The sequence below is a fragment of the Microtus ochrogaster genome, chromosome 2 (assembly GCF_000317375.1).
Source record: "Microtus ochrogaster isolate Prairie Vole_2 chromosome 2, MicOch1.0, whole genome shotgun sequence".
Taxonomy (NCBI): domain Eukaryota; kingdom Metazoa; phylum Chordata; class Mammalia; order Rodentia; family Cricetidae; genus Microtus; species Microtus ochrogaster.
In genome coordinates, this window is record NC_022010.1 from 65939478 (window position 1) to 65958720 (window position 19243).

At 43.7% G+C, this 19243-nt stretch overlaps 1 protein-coding gene across 4 annotated transcripts in view; it reads right to left on the reverse strand.

Moving 5' to 3' along the window:
- Positions 1–19243, reverse strand: part of Nxpe3 (neurexophilin and PC-esterase domain family member 3) — a 53500-nt gene that overhangs the window by 32347 nt on the left and 1910 nt on the right. For 2 of the 4 annotated variants that reach the window (XM_026788048.1, XM_005345067.2), the window contains one exon: positions 14501–14728. In XM_026788048.1, the coding sequence (XP_026643849.1) occupies positions 14501–14593 (93 nt within the window). In that variant the 5' untranslated portion in view covers positions 14594–14728. Of the gene's footprint in view, positions 1–14500; positions 14743–19243 lie in introns of all 4 variants that reach the window. The other 2 variants (XM_026788044.1, XM_013351760.2) reach the window with 1 other exon arrangement.

The window sequence follows — 19243 nt, forward strand, 5'->3', positions numbered from 1 at the left end:
AAATAAATTTAAAAAAATTCAAAAAAGAAAAAAAAAGAAAGAAAAAAAAGAGGACAACGTGACTAAAAGATCGTTTATGAAATCACTGATGAAAAAGATATGGATGGTAAGCATATCATAATGCCCAGAAAGCTGAAGATTGTCCCGAGAGTACAGAGAGCTCTTCGTCCCCTAACACTGGCAATGCCAGGTTCAGAGGTTGATAGTGCAGATGGCACTGTGGGTCACACTAGGAAAGGAGAAGATACTATCACTGGCTTGAGAGCAAAACCCCAAACCCTGTCCAGGTACCAGAAGAACAGTGTCCCTTCCCAAGCCTATTTGCATGCTGCATGGCATTTCACAAGATGGCTTCCTGTGCTGAAAACATGAGATGTGGCATCCGGGGGCACCCACACCTGAAATGTGTCCCTATGTGAGCATTTCCTGCTTTCCTTAAGACATCCATGAAATTATTTAAAGAAAATTCAGTGAGTTGATTTTCATGGGCATTTACACAATGGAGTATTACTAAGACATTAAAAAAAAATGACATCATAAAATTTCCAGGCAAACGGATGAAGCTAGGAAAAAAAAAATCATCCTGAGTGAGGTATCCCAAATGCCAAGCGATGGATATGGTATGTATTTGCTTGTATTTGGATATTAGCCGTGAAGTGATGATAACCACGTTACAATTCATTGACTCAGAGTGTAGGCATAGAGTAAGGGGCTGCAGGAAACAGGCAGATCTTGTTAGGAAAGGGAAAGAGGACAGATAGTTATGGGTGGGTGGGGAGGATTGTAGTGAGAGGAGTAAGTGGAGGGGGTTGGGCTGGTGGGAGGGCATAAAGAGAGAGCTAAAATTAAGGGGCATTTTAGGGGTAGTACAGAAACCTAATACAGTAGAAATTTTCTAAAACATGTACATGAATGAAAGCGAACTAAATGAAATCACTAACTATTAGGGAGACAGACTCCCAACTGGTCATCTCTTATCATCAAAGCTCCCAGTACTGGGACCGGGTTACATCTAATTGAGTTGTAGGTCAAGGGGTCCCATGGAAATCCCCAAACAACCCAGGCCGTTACCAAAACAGTAGGTTCCTCTCCACAAAACAACAGCAAGGCCTTGCTGCGGACAATAACACCTATACACCTCACTGAAGGTGGAGAAGTTGAGCTAATGCCTACACAGAGCCTTCACCGCTACTTCCAGCATCTTTGATACAGCAGCATAGTCTGCACATAAACACTGTGCCTGCCACAAACCCTTTATCTACAATGCTGTCCTGCCTGCAAGATACACTAGGACAACGGTAGCACAAAGCCTGTGGGAGTAACCAACCAATGTCTGATTTGACTTAAGGCCCATTCCACAAGATGGAACCCATACCCATCACTGCTTTGGGACTAAGAACCAGAAACTAGATAGCGCAGGGACTAGGAAAAAAAATCAAATAATACTAGTCTAAAAGAGAAAAAAGTGCAGTGGTAAAATGGCTGCTCATGTATTTTACTAAATTCATCTAGATCAGGGTCTTCTTCAGCTATCCTCAGAGAGGCTTCCTCCTGCAGTAAATGGGAACCAAAGCCATTTTGCAGAGAGAAAGAGTCCTTGGTGCTGGGTCCTCTAGTTGGGATGTCTCCATCTACTCCCTCCCCTCGCAGTCAGGGAAGCCCATGGAGGAAGAAGCAGAAAGTATAAGAGCCAAAGCAGATGGAGGACACCAAGCGAACAAGGTCTTCTAAACCAACATGAGCAAAGCTCATGTGGACTCACAGAGGCTGAAGTCACATGCGCAGGTCTGCCCCTAAAGTCCTCTATGTATAGCAGGACTTCCAAATTGAGCTTTTATGGGATTCCTGAGAGTTTGAACTAGTGGGTCTTTGAATCTTGTTTCTTATCTTGGGATCTTTTCCTTCTGATGTGATGGTTTTTGTTTTATCTTATTATACTTTATCTTCATATGTATATATATTATATTTTTAATACTGAATGAAATGAAATGAACTAATGAATGGAAACCTAGCTACTAGGGTAAAGGTTAACAGCTGAACTGTCACTTGAACCTGCTGGGAGAGGGAAAATCAGTTTTCTCCAGGAGTGACACTGGGTATGCCATATCAACCACTCCAGGACAGGCCTCATGTTCAGGAAGAGGTGAACAACATACAATGGACTCCACAGTCTTTTTGTGTGCTTTTATTTGGCTACAGTTTTATGGAGTTTCAGATTTTTGTTGTTTTGGGTTTGTTTCCTTTTTGGCCGTAGTTTTCTTTTCTTGAAGGTTTTGAAGGTTTTGTTGTTGTATTGGGTTTTTGCTTGTTTTAAGTTGAGAGAGAATTTCAAAGTTGGGTGGGTGAGAGGGGAAGAGGATCTGGAAGGACTTGGTGGAGGGGAAGAATACATTCAAAAGATATTTACATTTTTAAATAATAAAAAAATATAATTAAAAAAGTGTCTTGGGGAAAACCAAAAGTGACACTGAAAACTCCCCCTCGCTATAGGATACCTTTCAGGAAAGGTTTCTGCCTCGCTTTTCCTTCCTAGTTGCTGAGACAAATCACGCATTTCGTGCTCACAGTGTACACCTATTCTTTCTATCCCTTTACTTGTTTCCTGTCTTGGTGGGCCTCTCATTCCACGTGTAGCCAGAACAACTACCCGGGATCTGCTGGCAGGCCGATGCGACCAAGCGGAGGAGTTACCAGTCACTTAGTGCTAAGCCACCTGGCTTTCTTCCATATGTAAGGGAAGGAAAGGTTGGTCTACAGCCCAGCTGTACAGCTTTGCATGCCCATAATCCCAGGCCTTGGATGGCTAACATAGGAGCATGGGAAGTTAGAGGGCACCATGAGCCACACAGAGAGACCCTGTTGCAAAATTAAAATTAAAAGAACAAATAAAATGGAGAGTGTATCCAGACTCTGAAACCACACAGAAGACCGCAAGAGAACACGAGGTGCTGGGGATGGAAGCCTAGTGTGGAGTGAGGGACCAATGGACAGGGCGGGGATGGAGAAGAAAGGAGGGAAGGGAATAAGCTAATCAAATATAGTTTCAAAACTACCATAATAAAAACTAATTCTTTGGACGATAATAAAAAATTTTAAAAATTAGCTAGGCCTGGTGGTGCATGCCTTTAATCCTAGCACTTGGGAGGCAGAGACAGGTAGATCTCAGTGAGTTTGAGGCCAGCCTGGTCTACAGAGCGGATTCCAGAACAGCCAGGACTGTTACAGAGAAAAACCCTGACTCTAAAAAAGAAAAGAAAAGAGAGGGAAGGAGAGACGGAGGCAGGGAAGGAGGCAGGGAGGGAGGCAAGGAGAAAGGGGATGGATTAAGGATGGGAGGCTGCCAAGTTTCAGAGCCTTTGCCCCCCCCATCATTGCACACTCACCAAAATACACAGAAGCATTTGAATTTCCCACATGAGAGAGCAGTTCTCTCATGTGGGACACAGTGACCTCTTCTTTCAATAGAAGAGTCTACCCCAATCCAATAAGGCTCCTTACTGTTTCCAAGATGGGAACTGTCTCTCACCACTGGTTACTGCCACCCCCTTCCTCATTACTGGGGCTATTCATGGGGATAATTAGAGCTGCTAACTGGCATTCAGTCCAGAAGTTTCCAAGAATGCATCAGGACTAAAAGGGACTTTTCCTAACACTTTTTAACAGTCCGCTTGCCTGTCTCTCTTGATCTCTCCCTCCCCCCTCTTCCTCGCCTATCCGAGAGCTATAGATTGCCTTTTTTCCTCTACTATTAGACTCATGCTCTTTGACGTAGTTAAAAACTAACATGGATATAAGCGCAGGCACATTACGGAGCTAAAATCTGCTCCTTTCCATGGTCCTGCTGGCTGGGCTCCATCCTGCATCCTCTCTTCAGTCTCCTTAGTGCAGGAGCAGGAAACTGTTCCTGAGCCAAGGACCTTGCAGACAATAGCGAGGTCTATTTTCAAACAGCAAAAAGAAAAGAAAAAGATCTCATGTCTGATCCCATTGGTCTCATTAACATGGAGATACAATGTGTCAATTTAAAAATAACAAAAAAAGTAGTAATAATCCCAGAAGCAAACACCCATCAAAAAGAAAGACCATCTGCTTCCACTAATCAACTCTGGAAAGCCAGTTGTACAATAACTGGGAAATGGTAGCTATAAACTATTTGCTGATGCCAACCCTCGGGTACGCGAATCTCAGCATTGCCAGCTTGACCAACCATGCCGTCCTGTGCAGCGCACGGCATCTGTTGGGGTGTTTCCAGTGTGCTAGGCAGATCCACTGAGGACACTTTATCATTCATACCTGTAAATCAGGAAACTGACGCAGGGCGGTTAAGTGCCTTCCAATGGTCACACAACTTTACAGTGCAGGGCACGGTGTGGAAAGAGAAACGACAGAACTACCCCACCACACCTGCCGCCCACTCTAACAGCTAGAGCCAGAAACTCCCTTCTTACATCCATTTCATTACTAGAGAAACATGAATCAACGTATTTAAGAGAAACCTACATTTATCAGGGGTTACGGCAACTCTTGGTAGTTATACACCTTAGATCTCAGTTGTACATCATATTTTGAATGACTTGTTCTAGGCCAATGGTAATTTCCCTGGTCTGTCACTGAATTTTGGAAATTCAGAAATTCTGCTTGTTACTAAAGCCTAATAAACTGTAATGTACAGCTTCGCTCACAATAAAAGCCATTCTGGATAAAAGGCTAAATAACAAGAATGAAGGGGTAGGGTGATTCAGGGACAGGAAGGCCCGAAGCCATCCAAATTTGTTCCTACAGGGTCAGGTATGGTCCCCAACTTACACACTGATGCCCACATCTCAAAGCGATGGTTCACAGATGAGTCTTTTGAAAGGAAGCTGGGGTCAAATGAGGTGATCGGAACAGATTCTCACAGTGACATCAGTGGCTTCACAAGAACAGAGAAAAAGCTGGGCATGGTGGCCCATGCTTTATATCTCAGAACCCTGGGGGATGGAGCAGAAGGATCGATGCAACTTCCAAGCTCTTTTGGGCTACAGTTTGAATCTTGTCTCAAAAAAGAAAAGGAGAAGGAGGAGGAGAAGCTCTCTACCCCGTGTGGACAGTGATAAGGTAGAAGAGGGCTCTCATCTGGCCCTGAATTGGCGTGGGACCTTGAGCTTGGACTCATTACCCCTACAACCATGAGAAACAAAAACTGGGGGCAGGTGAGAATGGAAACAGGAGGGATTTGGCAGGGGGTGGGGTGGAGGGAGAGAGTACTAGGAGAGAAGACTGGAATTGAGGGGTTCTAGGGATGGGGGATGGAAACCTAATGCAGTAGAAACTCCCTGGAATCTACGGGAGTTACCCTAGCGAAGACTCCTAGTAATGGGGGATGCACAGCCTGCATACGCCTTCTTCTATAACCAGGCAAGGCTTCCACTAATGAAACTGGGACTTCAACCCATCCTCAAAACCTTCAACCTACAGTCTGTCCTGCCTGCAAGATGTGCTGGGGTGAAGTTGGCACAGAACGTGTGGGAGCGGCCAACCAATAACTGGTCCAACTTGAGATTCACACAAGAGGGAGCCAATGCCTAACATGGCCTGGATGGCCAGACACCAGAGTCTGGACAGCCCAGAGACCCAGGATAGAATCAAACATGACTGGAAAAAAAAAATCAATGAGATGATTCCTAATGGCATTCTGCTATACTCAGAGATCGGTGCCTAACCCAATTGTCATCAGAGAGGCATCATCCAGCAACTGATGAGAGCAGATGCAGAGACCCATAACCAAACACTAGGGAGAGCCAGGGGAATCCCACAAAAGACAGGGAGAAAGAATTGGAGTAGCCAAAGGGAACAAGGATACCACAATAACAAAGCCCACAGAATCAATTAAGCAGGGCCCACGGGGGCCCACAGACTGAAGTGACAATCACAGACCTGATAAGGCTCTGCAAATAAGTTATGGTTATATAGCTGGGTGTTCTTGCAGGACTCCTAAAAGTGGGAAGTGGGGGTGTCTCTGACTCTTTTGCCTGCTCTTGGGACCTGTTTTTTTTTTTTAAGATTTATTTATTTATTATGTATACAACATTCTGCCTCGATGTATGACTGCAGGCCAGAGGAGGGCACCAGATCTCAGTACAGATGGTTGTGAGCCACCATGTGGTTGCTGGGAATTGAACTCAGGACCTCTGGAAGAGCAGCCACTGCTCTTAACCTCTGAGCCATTTCTCCAGCCTGGGACCTTTTTCCTTTTACTGAGTTATCTTGTCTACCCGTGATGAGGGTTTGTTCCTAGTCTAAGTGTAACTTGATATGCCATGTTCGGTGATATCTCTGGGAGGCCTACTCCTCTTTTTGAAGGGAAACATAGGAGGAATGAAACTGGGGAGGGGCTGGATCAAGATCACTGGCTGCTCTCCCAGAGGACCTGGGTTCAATCCCCAGCACCCACATGGCAGCTCACAACTGTCTATAACTCCAGTTCCAGGGTATCTGACACCTTCATACCAAATACACATAAAATAAAGTTAAATATAAAAAAAGAGAAACTGGGGGAGAGGGCAGGAAGGGAACTGGGGAAGGAACTGAAAGGAGTGGAGGGAGGGAAACTTCAGTTGAGATATAATGTGTAAGAGAAGAATTTTTAAAAAAAAATAAAACCACAAAAAAAAAAAGACCAGCACAGTGACAGTGACATTTTCCTCTGAGCAGCAAGCTTTTGGCTGGGAATGGAGCAAGTCGTTGAGTCTTAAAATGTTATCAGCTGCCGAGACAGTTATTCAGTTCTTAGTTATTTAGTTTGGCTCCTCATACACTTGAATGCCACCTGGCATGAGGTGACTTGGTGGGGAGCACAGCTAATTCCTGTCCTCCAGTACTTCCCAGTCATGTGGGCAAGCCCAGGGTTTACTGCAAAGTACAGGAAGAAGGCTGTAGCAACATAAAGCCAATGTCAAGGCCATGATCGAGCAATTCACTGCTGGGAGAGTCTCTTCCTGATATACATAAAATTGTTTTTAGTGCAGAGTCTATACCCCAGCGGCTGCGGATGTTAAGTGGGAAACCACGCAGGAGGGAAACAGGCTGTTGGTAAAACCCACAGGAGTGGCTGAGGTTCCAGGAACCTGGAGTATGCGTGGTCCTGGGTTTACAAATTAGGAGTGATGTCCTATGTTCCTTGGAGATGACTGGGGCAGAGAGATGAAGAGTTGTAAGTCCTGTGTGGTGACGTGGAAGCACACAGAGGTGTGTTTGTCAGCTTTCTGTCACTGTGAGGAAATACCTGAGAAAATCAGCTCACACTTGCAGAGGTTTCAGTGCACACTTGGGGGAAAGCAGAGGAGCACGGTGGTAGGCACACCACGGGGAGAGCGAGGCTATTTCACATCTTCTACACGTCTCACTGGCTTTCCACTGTGACCCAATATCTCCAACCAGGCCCACTACCTCCCCATTGCAAATTATGATAGGAGTCTATTACCTGGTCACTCTGTAGATAAGTTCAGAATCCCCTAGGTATAATCATGCAGGAAGTACCAATGCACTTGGATGAAGACTTGAACAAAAAAAAAAAATGAGTTTTTAGAAACCATTTGAGATCCAAACTAAAACAGAGGCAATGGGCCCACATAAATTCGAACTTGAGTCACAAGACAGGGATGTTTAAGTTCAGGCTGAAGGAAGAGCATAAGTTACCAGACAAAAGTGGCAGGGAAAAGGAACAGACAGTCCAAAGACCCTGGGGCCACAGAGAGCATTAAGAATCTGTGAGGAGAGGAACTGTAAGTTCCAGATAAGGAAAGATGAAGATATAAGCAGAGACCAGATTAACAAGAACTTTCCAAGCCACTGAGTTTCAGCTTTAACATCTGAGCAATGAGGTTGCCGACGTCTCATGATGGTTACATGCGCTAGTTCTGATAAAGGAAGTGGCATCAACAATAAAGAGCACGGGATTCCCAGTCAGAAAAAAACATGCACTTTGCTTCTTCTCTACCACCTTGGGAACCTAGGTGAGCTTTATTTCCCATAGAAACAGGAAGAAAATACACTAATGGGGACTATATATCATATACATCATATGTATATATAATATAACATATATATGATGTATAATGTGTATCCACTCTGTCTATCACCTCTGTTCCTCTAGAGAACCCTGACTACTACACTGTCCTTAGAGACAAAATTCATCAGTTGGATGCTACATACACTATGGCAGGGCTATGCAATGGAGTCAAGCAGAGCCACGAAGCTGATGTTGCAGAGCAGATGTGGTTGAGAGACTGTTCAGGGAAGATAAAAATACAAAATAAAAAAAAATCCACTTCTGCCATATTTTAGTAATAGGAAACTGGAGTGAGGAAGGGCAATCTGAGAGCTCTACTTTCAGTATAATTTTTCTATAGTCCTAAAACTACGCTAAAGCCAAAGCTGTAGTAAATATTTTTAAGGGCTATATAGGATATTTTTTGCAAATCTACCAAAGGTGAACACATTTATCACCAACAAACCTGTATCACAAGAAATGTCAAAGAATGTTCAAAAGAAAGAAACTGAGACTGGAATACAGATCCGCAAACAAGACCCAACGCTACTAAACTACAAACTCATGTGCTATGTACATGTGCTGTATACATGATACCAGATTTTTATTATTTTTAATGATGTGAAAACCATGTTTTAAACAAAGGGGGTGTATGTGATATGCAGAGGTAAAGTATATGTTAACAGCACAAAAATCACAGGAGAAATGAATATCCATTGTGGCAAGGTGCATGAGGTAGAATACCATTTGACCACAGAGTGTGATATTAAATATATATACTGTAAGCCCTAAAAGAGTTACTAAAAATAACAGACTTATTACTAACAAGCCCCCCCCCAAAAAAAACAGATTAAAATAATTTCTCGATGTGAAACAAAGAAGAAAGGGGGAAGGGAATAAGATGACTATAAATGACAAAATGGTGTAACCGTGATCCTCTCAACAAAAACATTAAATATAAGGAGTCTATAAACATTTCAACTAAGAAGCAAAGGTTAATGGAGCATGGTGCTTCACAGGAGTAATCCCAGCATTCGGGAGCCTGAGGCATAAGGATTGCCAAGAGATTGAAGCCACATTGGGCATATAGTAAGTGTCATGATAGGTTGAACTGTAGAATGAGATCCAATCCAGAAATGAACAAAGTGATTCATGCTACAACACAGATGAATCTTGACAACCTTACACTAATAGAAATAAGTCAGTCACAAAATAGTATATAATCCTATCGTGTGCAGCATCTAGACTCACGAAATTCATAGAGACAGGAAGCTGTTAATTCGAAGACAGAAGCTGGGGGAGAGGAGATATTTTAACAGATCCAGAATTTCAGCCAACAAAAATGTGAAGTTCCAGAGACAGTGGAGTAGTTGCACAAGTAACTGTGCTTAGTCCTACTGACATGTACACTTCCATCCCCTGGGCTGGGGAGATGGCTCTTGCCACACAAGGTTGAGAACCTAAACTGGAATCCCCAGAACACATGCAAAGTCAGATGCAAGCACCCGACATCCCAGCACTCCTACGGTGAGATGGGAGGTGAGATAAGAGGCTCCTCAGAAGACCACAGGCCAGCTAGCCTGGTGTACCTAGTGAAGAACAACAAAGAGACCCTGCTTCAAACAAAGAAGAGGGTGAGGACCAAAATCCTATGTTGTCTTCTGATATCAATATGCAATCTGTGGCAAGCAGCATTCACACTACACACACACACACTGAGAGAGAGAGATGTAAAATAATCAAGATGTATTACAAGTTCTGTGTTATGTTATCACAATACCTAGGTGGATATTTATATCTGAAAGCTCTCAGGTACAAGGAATTGTCAATATGGTGCCAATACTGCCTTGCCTACAGAAAAACATAAGAACAGTGTAAGCAAATAAAAGAGATCAATTACTAGATGTTATGCTTAATCTTCAAGGTGTTAATCTTGAACAGAATCACTTTGTATTCTTCAAAGTACTCAATGGACTCTGTCCATTTTATAATGAGAGTTGGTGTTCTGCTACACAACAGCTGAAGAAATGAAAAGGCTTATGGCTTAGCCTCTAGAAATACTTGTGCTGGGCTGGAGAGATGGCTTAGCAGTTAAGAGCACTGGCTATTCTTCCAGAGGTCCTGAGTTCAATTCCCAGCAACCACATGTTGGTTCACAACCATCTGAAATCAGATCTGGTGCCCTCTTCTGGCCTACAAGCATAGATGCAGGCCGAACACTATACATAACAAATAAATAAACCTTAAAGAAAGGGAGGGAGGGAGGGAGGGAGGGAGGGAGGAAGAAAGGGAACGGAAGGGAAGGGAACATAAGGGAAGGGATTCTTGTACTAACCGAATAAGCAAAGAAATGCCTTGCTCAGCTAAGACTTGCATCCTAAAAATCACTACAAAATAAAATGGTTACTATCTTTTCTGTAGAAACTACTCCATAAATTTGGTCATATATGTGTTCAGCAGAGGGAAGCGGGAAGAGGGCTAAAGTCTCTCAAGCACTTGTGAGGGGCTCAGGGAGCCATGTTCCCTGCCCTTTAGTCACACAGAAGTACCCAAGACAGACTCATCAGCAGGTACGAGGGAGCTACCGCGAAGGGAACAGGCCAGAGACCTCTGTGGGAACAGGACCAAGCCAGGGACATCTGTGGGAACAGGACCAAGCCAGGGACATCTGTGGGAACAGGACCAAGCCAGTGACCTCTTCCAGAGCAGGCCCAAGGCAACAACCTTCACAGGAGCAGGTACAAAAGAGAGACTGCTTTAGGGACTGACTTGGGCCCAAGTCAGAGACCTCTGTGGGACCAGCTGAGCCAGCAACCTCCATAAAAACAGGCCCGAGCCAGCAACCTCCAAGGGAACAGAGCCCAATGACCTCCGAGATTGCAGAGAGACCCCCGGAACACCTAGTGACCTCCGAGGTGACTGGATCCGTGGCCCTGACTGCACCACAACAAGCAGCCATCTGAGCCTTGGCTCCACTGACACCTGGAAAATTGATCACCAGAGACACAGCCCCAATAGGAGGAAAAGATGGGTAGACAAGGTGCACACTCAACACCACAAAGAGCAACACAACACCAACAAAAACTAGTGGCTCTACAACAGCAAGACTTGAACACCCCAATATAATATAGATGAAGCAGAAGAAATGACCTAAAAAATAACTTTAGCACCCTTCACAATAGCCACAAATAACATAAAATATCTCAGAGTAACTCTAACCAAACAAATGGAAGGCCTATATGACAAGAACTTTAAATCTTGGAAGAAAGAAATTGAAGAAGACACCAGAAAAATGGAAAAATCTCCCATGCTCTTTGGTAGGGAGAACTAACATAGTAAAAATAGCAATTTTACCTAAAGCAATCTACAGATTCAATGCAATGCTCATCAAAATCCCAGCAAAATTCTTCAAAGACCTCGAAAGAACAGTACTCAACTTCATTTGGAAAAGCAAAAAACCCAGGATAGCCAAAACAATCCTGTACAATAAAGGAACTTCTGGAGGCATTACCATCCCTGACTTCAAACTCTACTACAGAGCTACAGTACTGAAAACAGCCTGGTAGTGGCATAAAAACAGACATGGATGGAGCTAAAAATCATTATTCTGAGTAAGGTAGCCCAGACACAGAAAGACAATTATCACATGTACTCATTCTTGGGGGTTTTTAAACATAAAGCAAAGAAAACCAGCCTACAAATCACAATCCCAGAGAAACAAAGAGAGAGAGAGAAAAAAAAACAACAGACAGGAGAACCAATGGAACCAAATCAAAGACACAGTTATCAATCCATACACCTTAGAATACCTGATTTTTGACAAAGAAGCAAAAAATATAACATGGGGGGAAAAAAGCAAATGGTGCTGGCATAAGTGGATATCAACATGTAGAAGAATGAAAATAGATCCATATGTATTGTCATGCGCAAAACTCAAGTCCAAATGGATCAAAGACCTCAACACAAAACCAACCACACTGAACCTCATAGAAGAGAAAGTGGAAAGTACATTTGTACACATTGGCACAGGAGACCACTTTCTAAACATAACCCCAGTAGCACAGACACAAGTTGTTTTGGCCAATGGCTTATCAGAGCAAAGCCAGGCAGGAAATCCGAACAGAAATATATAGAAAGAGTAGGTAGAGTCTAGGAGATGCTATGTAGTTGCCAAAAGAGAAAGACATCAGATGCCAGTCAGTACCTCACCAGTAGGACACAGACTTGTGGTGATTCACAGATTAGCAGAAATGGGTTAACTTAAGATGTACAAGTTACTGCCGGGCAGTGGTGGCACACGCCTTTAATCCCAGCACTCGGGAGGCAGAGGCAGGTGGATCTCTGTGAGTTCGAGGCCAGCCTGGTCTACAAGAGCTAGTTCCAGGACAGGAACCAAAAAAGCTACGGAGAAACCCTGTCTCGAAAATTTAAAAAAAAAAATGTACAAATTAGCTAGAAATATGCATAAGCTATTGGTCAAACAGTGTTGTAATTTTTTTTTTTTTTAAAAAAAAGGCAGATTCATCAATTCCTCCCCTGCAACTGCCCTTCAGCCTGTGGCCAGGCTGTGTGATCCCCTCCTGCAGAAAGCTCCACCTTCCTTACTCTAAAGTAGCCATGAAGTAGTCACTCTCCTTGGTCCCCACGGAAAGAGAAGAGCTGCTGATGGTTTGGCTTTTGCTCTGATGCCCCCACCAACACCACCCCAGTGTCAGCTGCAATGCTGGTTAAAGCAGTTTCTGTAGTCTAGATAATAGAAGCTATGGTTTTACCGTATGGGATGCAAAAACCGGAGTTAATGGGGTCAAGCTGACCAGATGGGTACTGCCTACATCTAGTAGAGGCAGCCTTTAGCTGTGGCTGAGTTGGGGAGGGGAGATCTCCAGCTTCCTTCCTTTTCTTTTCAGCACTTTCACAAGCACTGCCAGTCATCATTACTACATTCCCCAATTATGATTTTTAAAAGATTTATTTATTATTAGGCACACAGTGTTCTGCCTGCATGTATGCCTGCAGGCCAGAAAAGGGTACCAGGTCTCATTATAGATGGCTGTGAGCCACCAAGTGGTTGCTGAGAATTGTACTCAAGACCTTCGGAAGAGCAGCCAATGCTCTTAACCTCTGAGCCACTTCTCCAACCTCCAACTATGATGAATACTTATGATTGTACATAACATTCTTTTTTTTCTTTAACTGAAAACAGATTTTAAAATCTGTTTAAAATTTTGTATGCAATATATTCTGAGACAGTTTCCCCTCCACCCTGCTCCTCCCAGTTTATGCACCTCCCCTCTCACTCAGAACCACAGCATTTCTGTCTCTCCTTAGGAAACAAACAGCCATCTAAGGAATAATAATAACGTAAAATAAACAATGGAAACCTAATACGGTAGTAATCCAGACACCAGAATACTCCAAAGTCCAAATTTTTTTTTTGGGGGGGGGTGGTTCGAGACAGAGTTTCTCTGTGGTTTTGGAGCCTGTCTTGGAACTAGCTCTTGTAGACCAGGTTGGTCTCGAACTCACAGAGATCCGCCTGCCTCTGCCTCCCAAGTGCTGGGATTAAAGGCATGCACCACCACCGCCTGGCCAAAGTCCAAACTTTAATTCTGGTGTGTTCATTCAGGTTTAGGCACACATCTGACTTCAAGATTTTTGAATTACAAATATTTCAGTCAGTGAATTCTAAGTAACTCCCAAATCCAAGCTCAGTGTGCTAGTACATGCTTTAATTCCAGCACTCAAGAGAGGAGGCAGGGCAGTGGTGGGGTACACCTTTAGTCCCAGCACTCAATAGGCAGGGGCAGGAGAATTTCTGTGAGTTCAAGGCCAGCCTGGTGTCACGAAACAAATTTCAGGGCAGCCTGAGCTACAACACCGAGAAACCCTGCCTTGAAAAACCAAAGAGAGGGGGCTGGAGAGATGGTTCAGAGGTTAAGAGCATTGCCTGCTCTTCCAAAGGTCCTAAGTTCAATTCCCAGCAACCACATGGTGGCTCACAACCATCTGTAATGAGGTCTGGTGCCCTCTTCTGGCCAGCAGGCATACACACAGACAGAATATTGCATACATAATAAATAAATATTTAAAAAAAGAAAAAAGAAAAACCAAAGAGACAGAGAAAGACAAATCTCTGAGCTTGAGGTCAGCCAGGGCTACATAGTGAGACTCTGTCTAAAATAAATAAATCTCCCAACCCCAAAATTTGTAATATTCATGCGTTAAATGAACCTCCTTTCTTTGTAAATAAAACAAAAAGCTTCAGAATATGACACACTCTATCTAGTCTAAACATCGCAAATAAATATTCTCTGTATCTTCTCCCACACACTCAGACCCGAGCCCACAGGCGAGGAGGCATCCTGTCTTCATGCATGTGTCCTCAGTGACCGTCACAGCAGAGGGATGCTAGAGATGATCAAATACCACAGCAATGGAAAATTGCAAATGGCCTCCGATCTGAGCACTCACCTCCACCTGAGTGACATTGACGACCAACGCCACCACCATTAGCACTGCAAACAGACAGCAGAAGACTCGTAGTTTGAAGAAAGTGGTCCACATTGTCCGGCTGTGTCCTGATGACCCATGGCCGACACCGTGCTACTTCCACCTTCAAAGCTCCATGTCGTCGTCGTTTGAGCTGTGGATGCCTGCTCGGTTTAATTTGCTTCTAGTCTGCCAGCGAGCGTAAGAGTTCTGCAGAGGAGAGACTGCAATGGTTCAACAAACAAGAGAAATAAAAGTCTAACCAACTATAACAGAAAGAAAAGTCCATTCTCTCCCCTGGGCCTCGTCCAAGCTCACAGAGACAGTAATACCTTATCTCCAGATAACTGCTTCAGTTTCTTCTTCCAACCCCAAGCTTTGATTCAGAGATGCTAATAATTACCTTATTAACTATTTACCTGATAAGATTAATAGGAAAAAAAAGTCTTCAAACTCGGAAATTATGAAATAAAAGTAAACGTTAAATTTCTAGAGTTCTAAGTAAAACCACCCCACTTCCCTTATAGCTTAAGTTATATAGCATCACCATGTTCGTTAGCTGTAAAGACTGTTAGGAGGAGGCCTCGTGTTTTTATATAGAGTCCCAGAACCCTGTGAGAACCATCCCAACCCTCTGGAAAGCCAGAACACCACAACCTCCCCAACCAAACATCAAACAACCTTTGGGTTTACAGCTCCCGACAGGTGATCCTTTCGTCCTTCAGCAAAGAGATAAGGTATAAGAAGAAAGACACCTGTTCTGAAGACACTTAGCTTGTAGAATTTATAAGAGGTTCTGGTTCTTTTATCACGGATGTTTATGGGCAAAGGACTAGAGTCTCCTAACAAATTCAAAATGTTCTTTCCAGTTGCTGCTTTTATGTTGTTGCTACGGTTGCTAGGTTTGGGAGGGGGTACTGCAAATCAGTAATGATTTTAATTAGTTTTTCACTCCAATAAACATAATCTTAGAAGACTTATAAAAATGCCATAACTTTTCTTTTTATAGCAGGAAACAGATATCTGAACACCTTATGTGTTTGCAGAAAAAAGTAGGCAGAAAGAAAATACAAGCTGGGCGGTGGTGGCGCATGCCTTTAAACCCAGCACTCGGGAGGCAAAGACAGGCAGATCTATCTCTATGAGTTCAGGCCAGCTTGATCTACAGAGAAAGTTCCAGAACACCTGAGGCAGTTACACGGATAAATGCTGTCTCAGAAAACAAGAACAAAAAAAAAAAGAGTACACAACATTTTTCAAGAGGAAAAACCCAAGAAACATTTGCTCTGATCTCTTTCCTTCTAAAAAACAACAATTCAGTAGAAAATAGAGGAATTTCTGTAGAGATTCTGATTTTCTTCTAGTGTGCCATGGGAATTCTTGTTTCAAGAATGGCTTACCTTCTGTATTAGTGTAAGGCCATTCTGTTACTTTCTGTAAAGTGAAAACTGAAGCACACACTGAAGAGGCACTGTAGCAACTTACTTAATTCTTAAACTTCTCTAGCAAAAGTCTTGAAGGAAAGCTAGACTTCTCTCTCATCTGCGATCATTTTCTTTCTCCTCCCCCCCCCTCGCCCTGTCTCTCTCTCTCTCTCTCTCTGCTGCTGCTGCTGCTGCTGTACACTTCCACCAAAAGGACATGTAAGAAAGTAACTGTTTCTAAAACAGAAAAAGTGCTCTTTGAAGCGACATTTTCTGTGGAGGGACACCTTGAATCTCATTCCAGTTCCGTTCCGCCTTTACTTTTGCACTCTGCAAGTGAATTTTATTTATACCTTCACAAGTCAACCCCTTAGCTGCTGCTGCCTTTACGTATCTTGTGGCTTGGGCACTTTGGTATTGCCTGTTTTGAAACCCTTATTAATGTTTACTTATATTCATTTTCATCTTCTTTTTTATTGTATTGCCCTGAAATTCAGACTTGAGTTGACATCATCTTCGGAATTTAGAAGGGGCAGAGGCAGTCCTGACTAATCTACGTTATCATCTATTACTTAATTTACATTCGTGTGTGTTTGTGCCACAGTGCACATGAGGGGGCCGGAGGACAACTTACAAGAGTTGGTTCTCTCCTACCACGTGCGTTCTGGGAACTGAACTCGGGTCACTGATTCTGAAGGCAAGAACCACGGGGTCAGCCCTCGCCTGGGACTTCACCGGACATCTTCGGCCCAGCTACCGAGACCGATATTTTCTCTCCTCGGTCATTTGGATGTTGTCCTGGAAAGCGTGGCCAGAATCACTCTCCTTACTGTTTAGAGGTGGGACAGAAATAATTGCCTTTTCCCAACTCCAGTTTCTGCCGCCTCTGAACAGGTCCCTGGCACTCTCACGCTGCAGGCTTCGGCTTTGCACCAGCACTGGCAGTGTTTCCACTCTCTGGCCAGAGCTGCTAACGGCTGTTTCCAGCACCCACAGCTCCAGTAGCCTGTGGCTGGAAACCAAATACACAGGACTACAGACCTTGTGAGAGAACGTGTATACACTTAAAAACAGGTAAGATATGGTGTTTGGTGTAAGCCACAGGGCGTGGCTACCTAATAATCATTCATTAGAAATGATTATTCCTTAAAAGGGGGCCAGTGAGATGACTCAGCGGGTCAAGGTGCTGGCTGGAAAGCCCAACAGGCTGCATTTGATCCCCAGGATCCACAAGGAAGAAGGAGAGAACTGACTCCTAGAAGCTGTCCTTGGACCTCGGCATGTCACACACACACATGAACACGCACACATGCACACACACGCACACACACAGAGAGGAGGAAGGAGAGAATTGTAAAAATGAGAACATTAAGTGCTATACAGTCCATATGAATTGGGAACTATAAAGTCAATGCCGTACAGTAAAAGTAACACACATATTGAATGAAAATCCCCAAAACAGAGAGTATATAACTGATATCTGATACCGGTAAACAGAGAGGTATGGGTATTTTGCTCTCATGGAGGGATTCTTGGAAGGTAGGCACAGACCAAAGATGGAAAGAGTGCATGGTGAGAATTTGAAGTAGCTACAATAGCTCGATTGCATCATCCTTCCCCTCGGCTTTCTGCTGGACCTAGAAGCCCTTATTCCCACTCCTCCACCCCACCTGTCCAGGCCATTATCACCCCACAAGAACCGTGTCAGCTCTTCCCCAGCTCAGCTGCAGAGTGGGGACAAGGCTAAGGAGACCCCACTTATCTTCACTTCTTAGCAGCTCACTCTTTGTATGTGTTTCTAATCGCTCCAGCCACATCTACCAGTCAGGACCATACTTTAAGAAAGGAAAGAAGCTGGGCGGTGGTAGCGCACACCTTTAATCCCAGCACTCGGGAGGCAGAGCCAGGCAGATCTCTGTGAGTTCGAGACCAGCCTGGTCTACAAGAGCTAGTTCTGGAACATGCTCCAAAGCTACAGAAAAACCCTGTCTCGAAAAACCAAAAAAACAAAAAACAAAAAAAGAAAGTAAAGAAGCTGGGGCTGGAGAGATCTCAGTGATTAAGAGCACTGACTGCTCTTCCAGAGGACCCAAGTTCAATTCCCAGCACTCACATGGCCAGTAACTACTGTCTGTAATTCTTAAGATCTGACACCCTCACACAGACATGCAAGCAGGCAAAACACCAATGCACATAAAATAAAAATAAATAAATTTTAAAAATTAAAAAATAAAGAAGCTATCTGTCTCGAAAAACCAAAAAAATAAATAAAGAAAGAAAGAAAGAAAGAAAGAAGCTATATATCAGAATAAAAGCAAAAGCAACTTAACAATAATCTTTCTTTTTTTTCCTCCCTTTTTTGAGATATGTTTTTGCTGGTGTTATTTGAAACTCACTATGTAGACCAGGTTTGCCTAGAACTCATAGAGATCTCCCTGCCTCTATTTCCCAGGTGCTGGGATTAAAGGTACAGGGCACAGAGCCTGGTCTACTGCATTAAGTTTCCAATTCTCCCACGGTATTAGCTTTTTACACGAGTCAACCCGTGAAACAAACATTGCAGAGGTGCATTCTGTAACAAGCCATGCTGAGGGCCAGAAAAGTTGCCATTCATATTAGAGTGAGTTAGTGCCTTTGTTGAAGAGGAATGTGAGCTGGGGGTATAAGTAATAGAGTGCTTGCCTCGAATGCATGATCCTGGGTTCTGGAGGGAGGAAGGGGAGAGAAGACACGAGATGGAAAAGGCAATAAATCCACCCTCCTAAACAGCTCCACACAAAACCCAAACCGACAGCTGCTGAATGCCAGCCAAAGGCACAGCTAGTTAAAAAACTGTTTGCTGCTAGAAGGATTCACGGAATACACAGCAAAGCTACTTGCTTCTTTCTCTCAGGAACAGTGCAGGGGGTGGTTGACTGATTATGCTGTTCTTTGATCTGCTCTGGCCTGTAATTAGTATATAAGCTGGCTGAGAAATAAACTCGGAGCTTGGTGGTATTGACCTTCAGACCTCTTGGATCTAACCTGTGTTTCCTGTCTCAATTTCTTTCAATCTGCCATTTCCTCGAGTCTCATGGCTGACTTTGTTGGAGCCGGCTCTGACACAAAACAAAACAAAAAACTGAAGTTTTGAAATATTGAGAAACAGCCAGGCATGGTGACACACCACTTTAGTCCCAGCGCCCAGGAGGCAGAAGCAAGTAGATCTCTGTAAGTACAAGGCCAGCCTGGTCTACAGTGTGAATTCCAGGATAGCCTGGGTTATGAAGAGAAACCCTGCCTCAAAAAAAAAAAAAAAAAA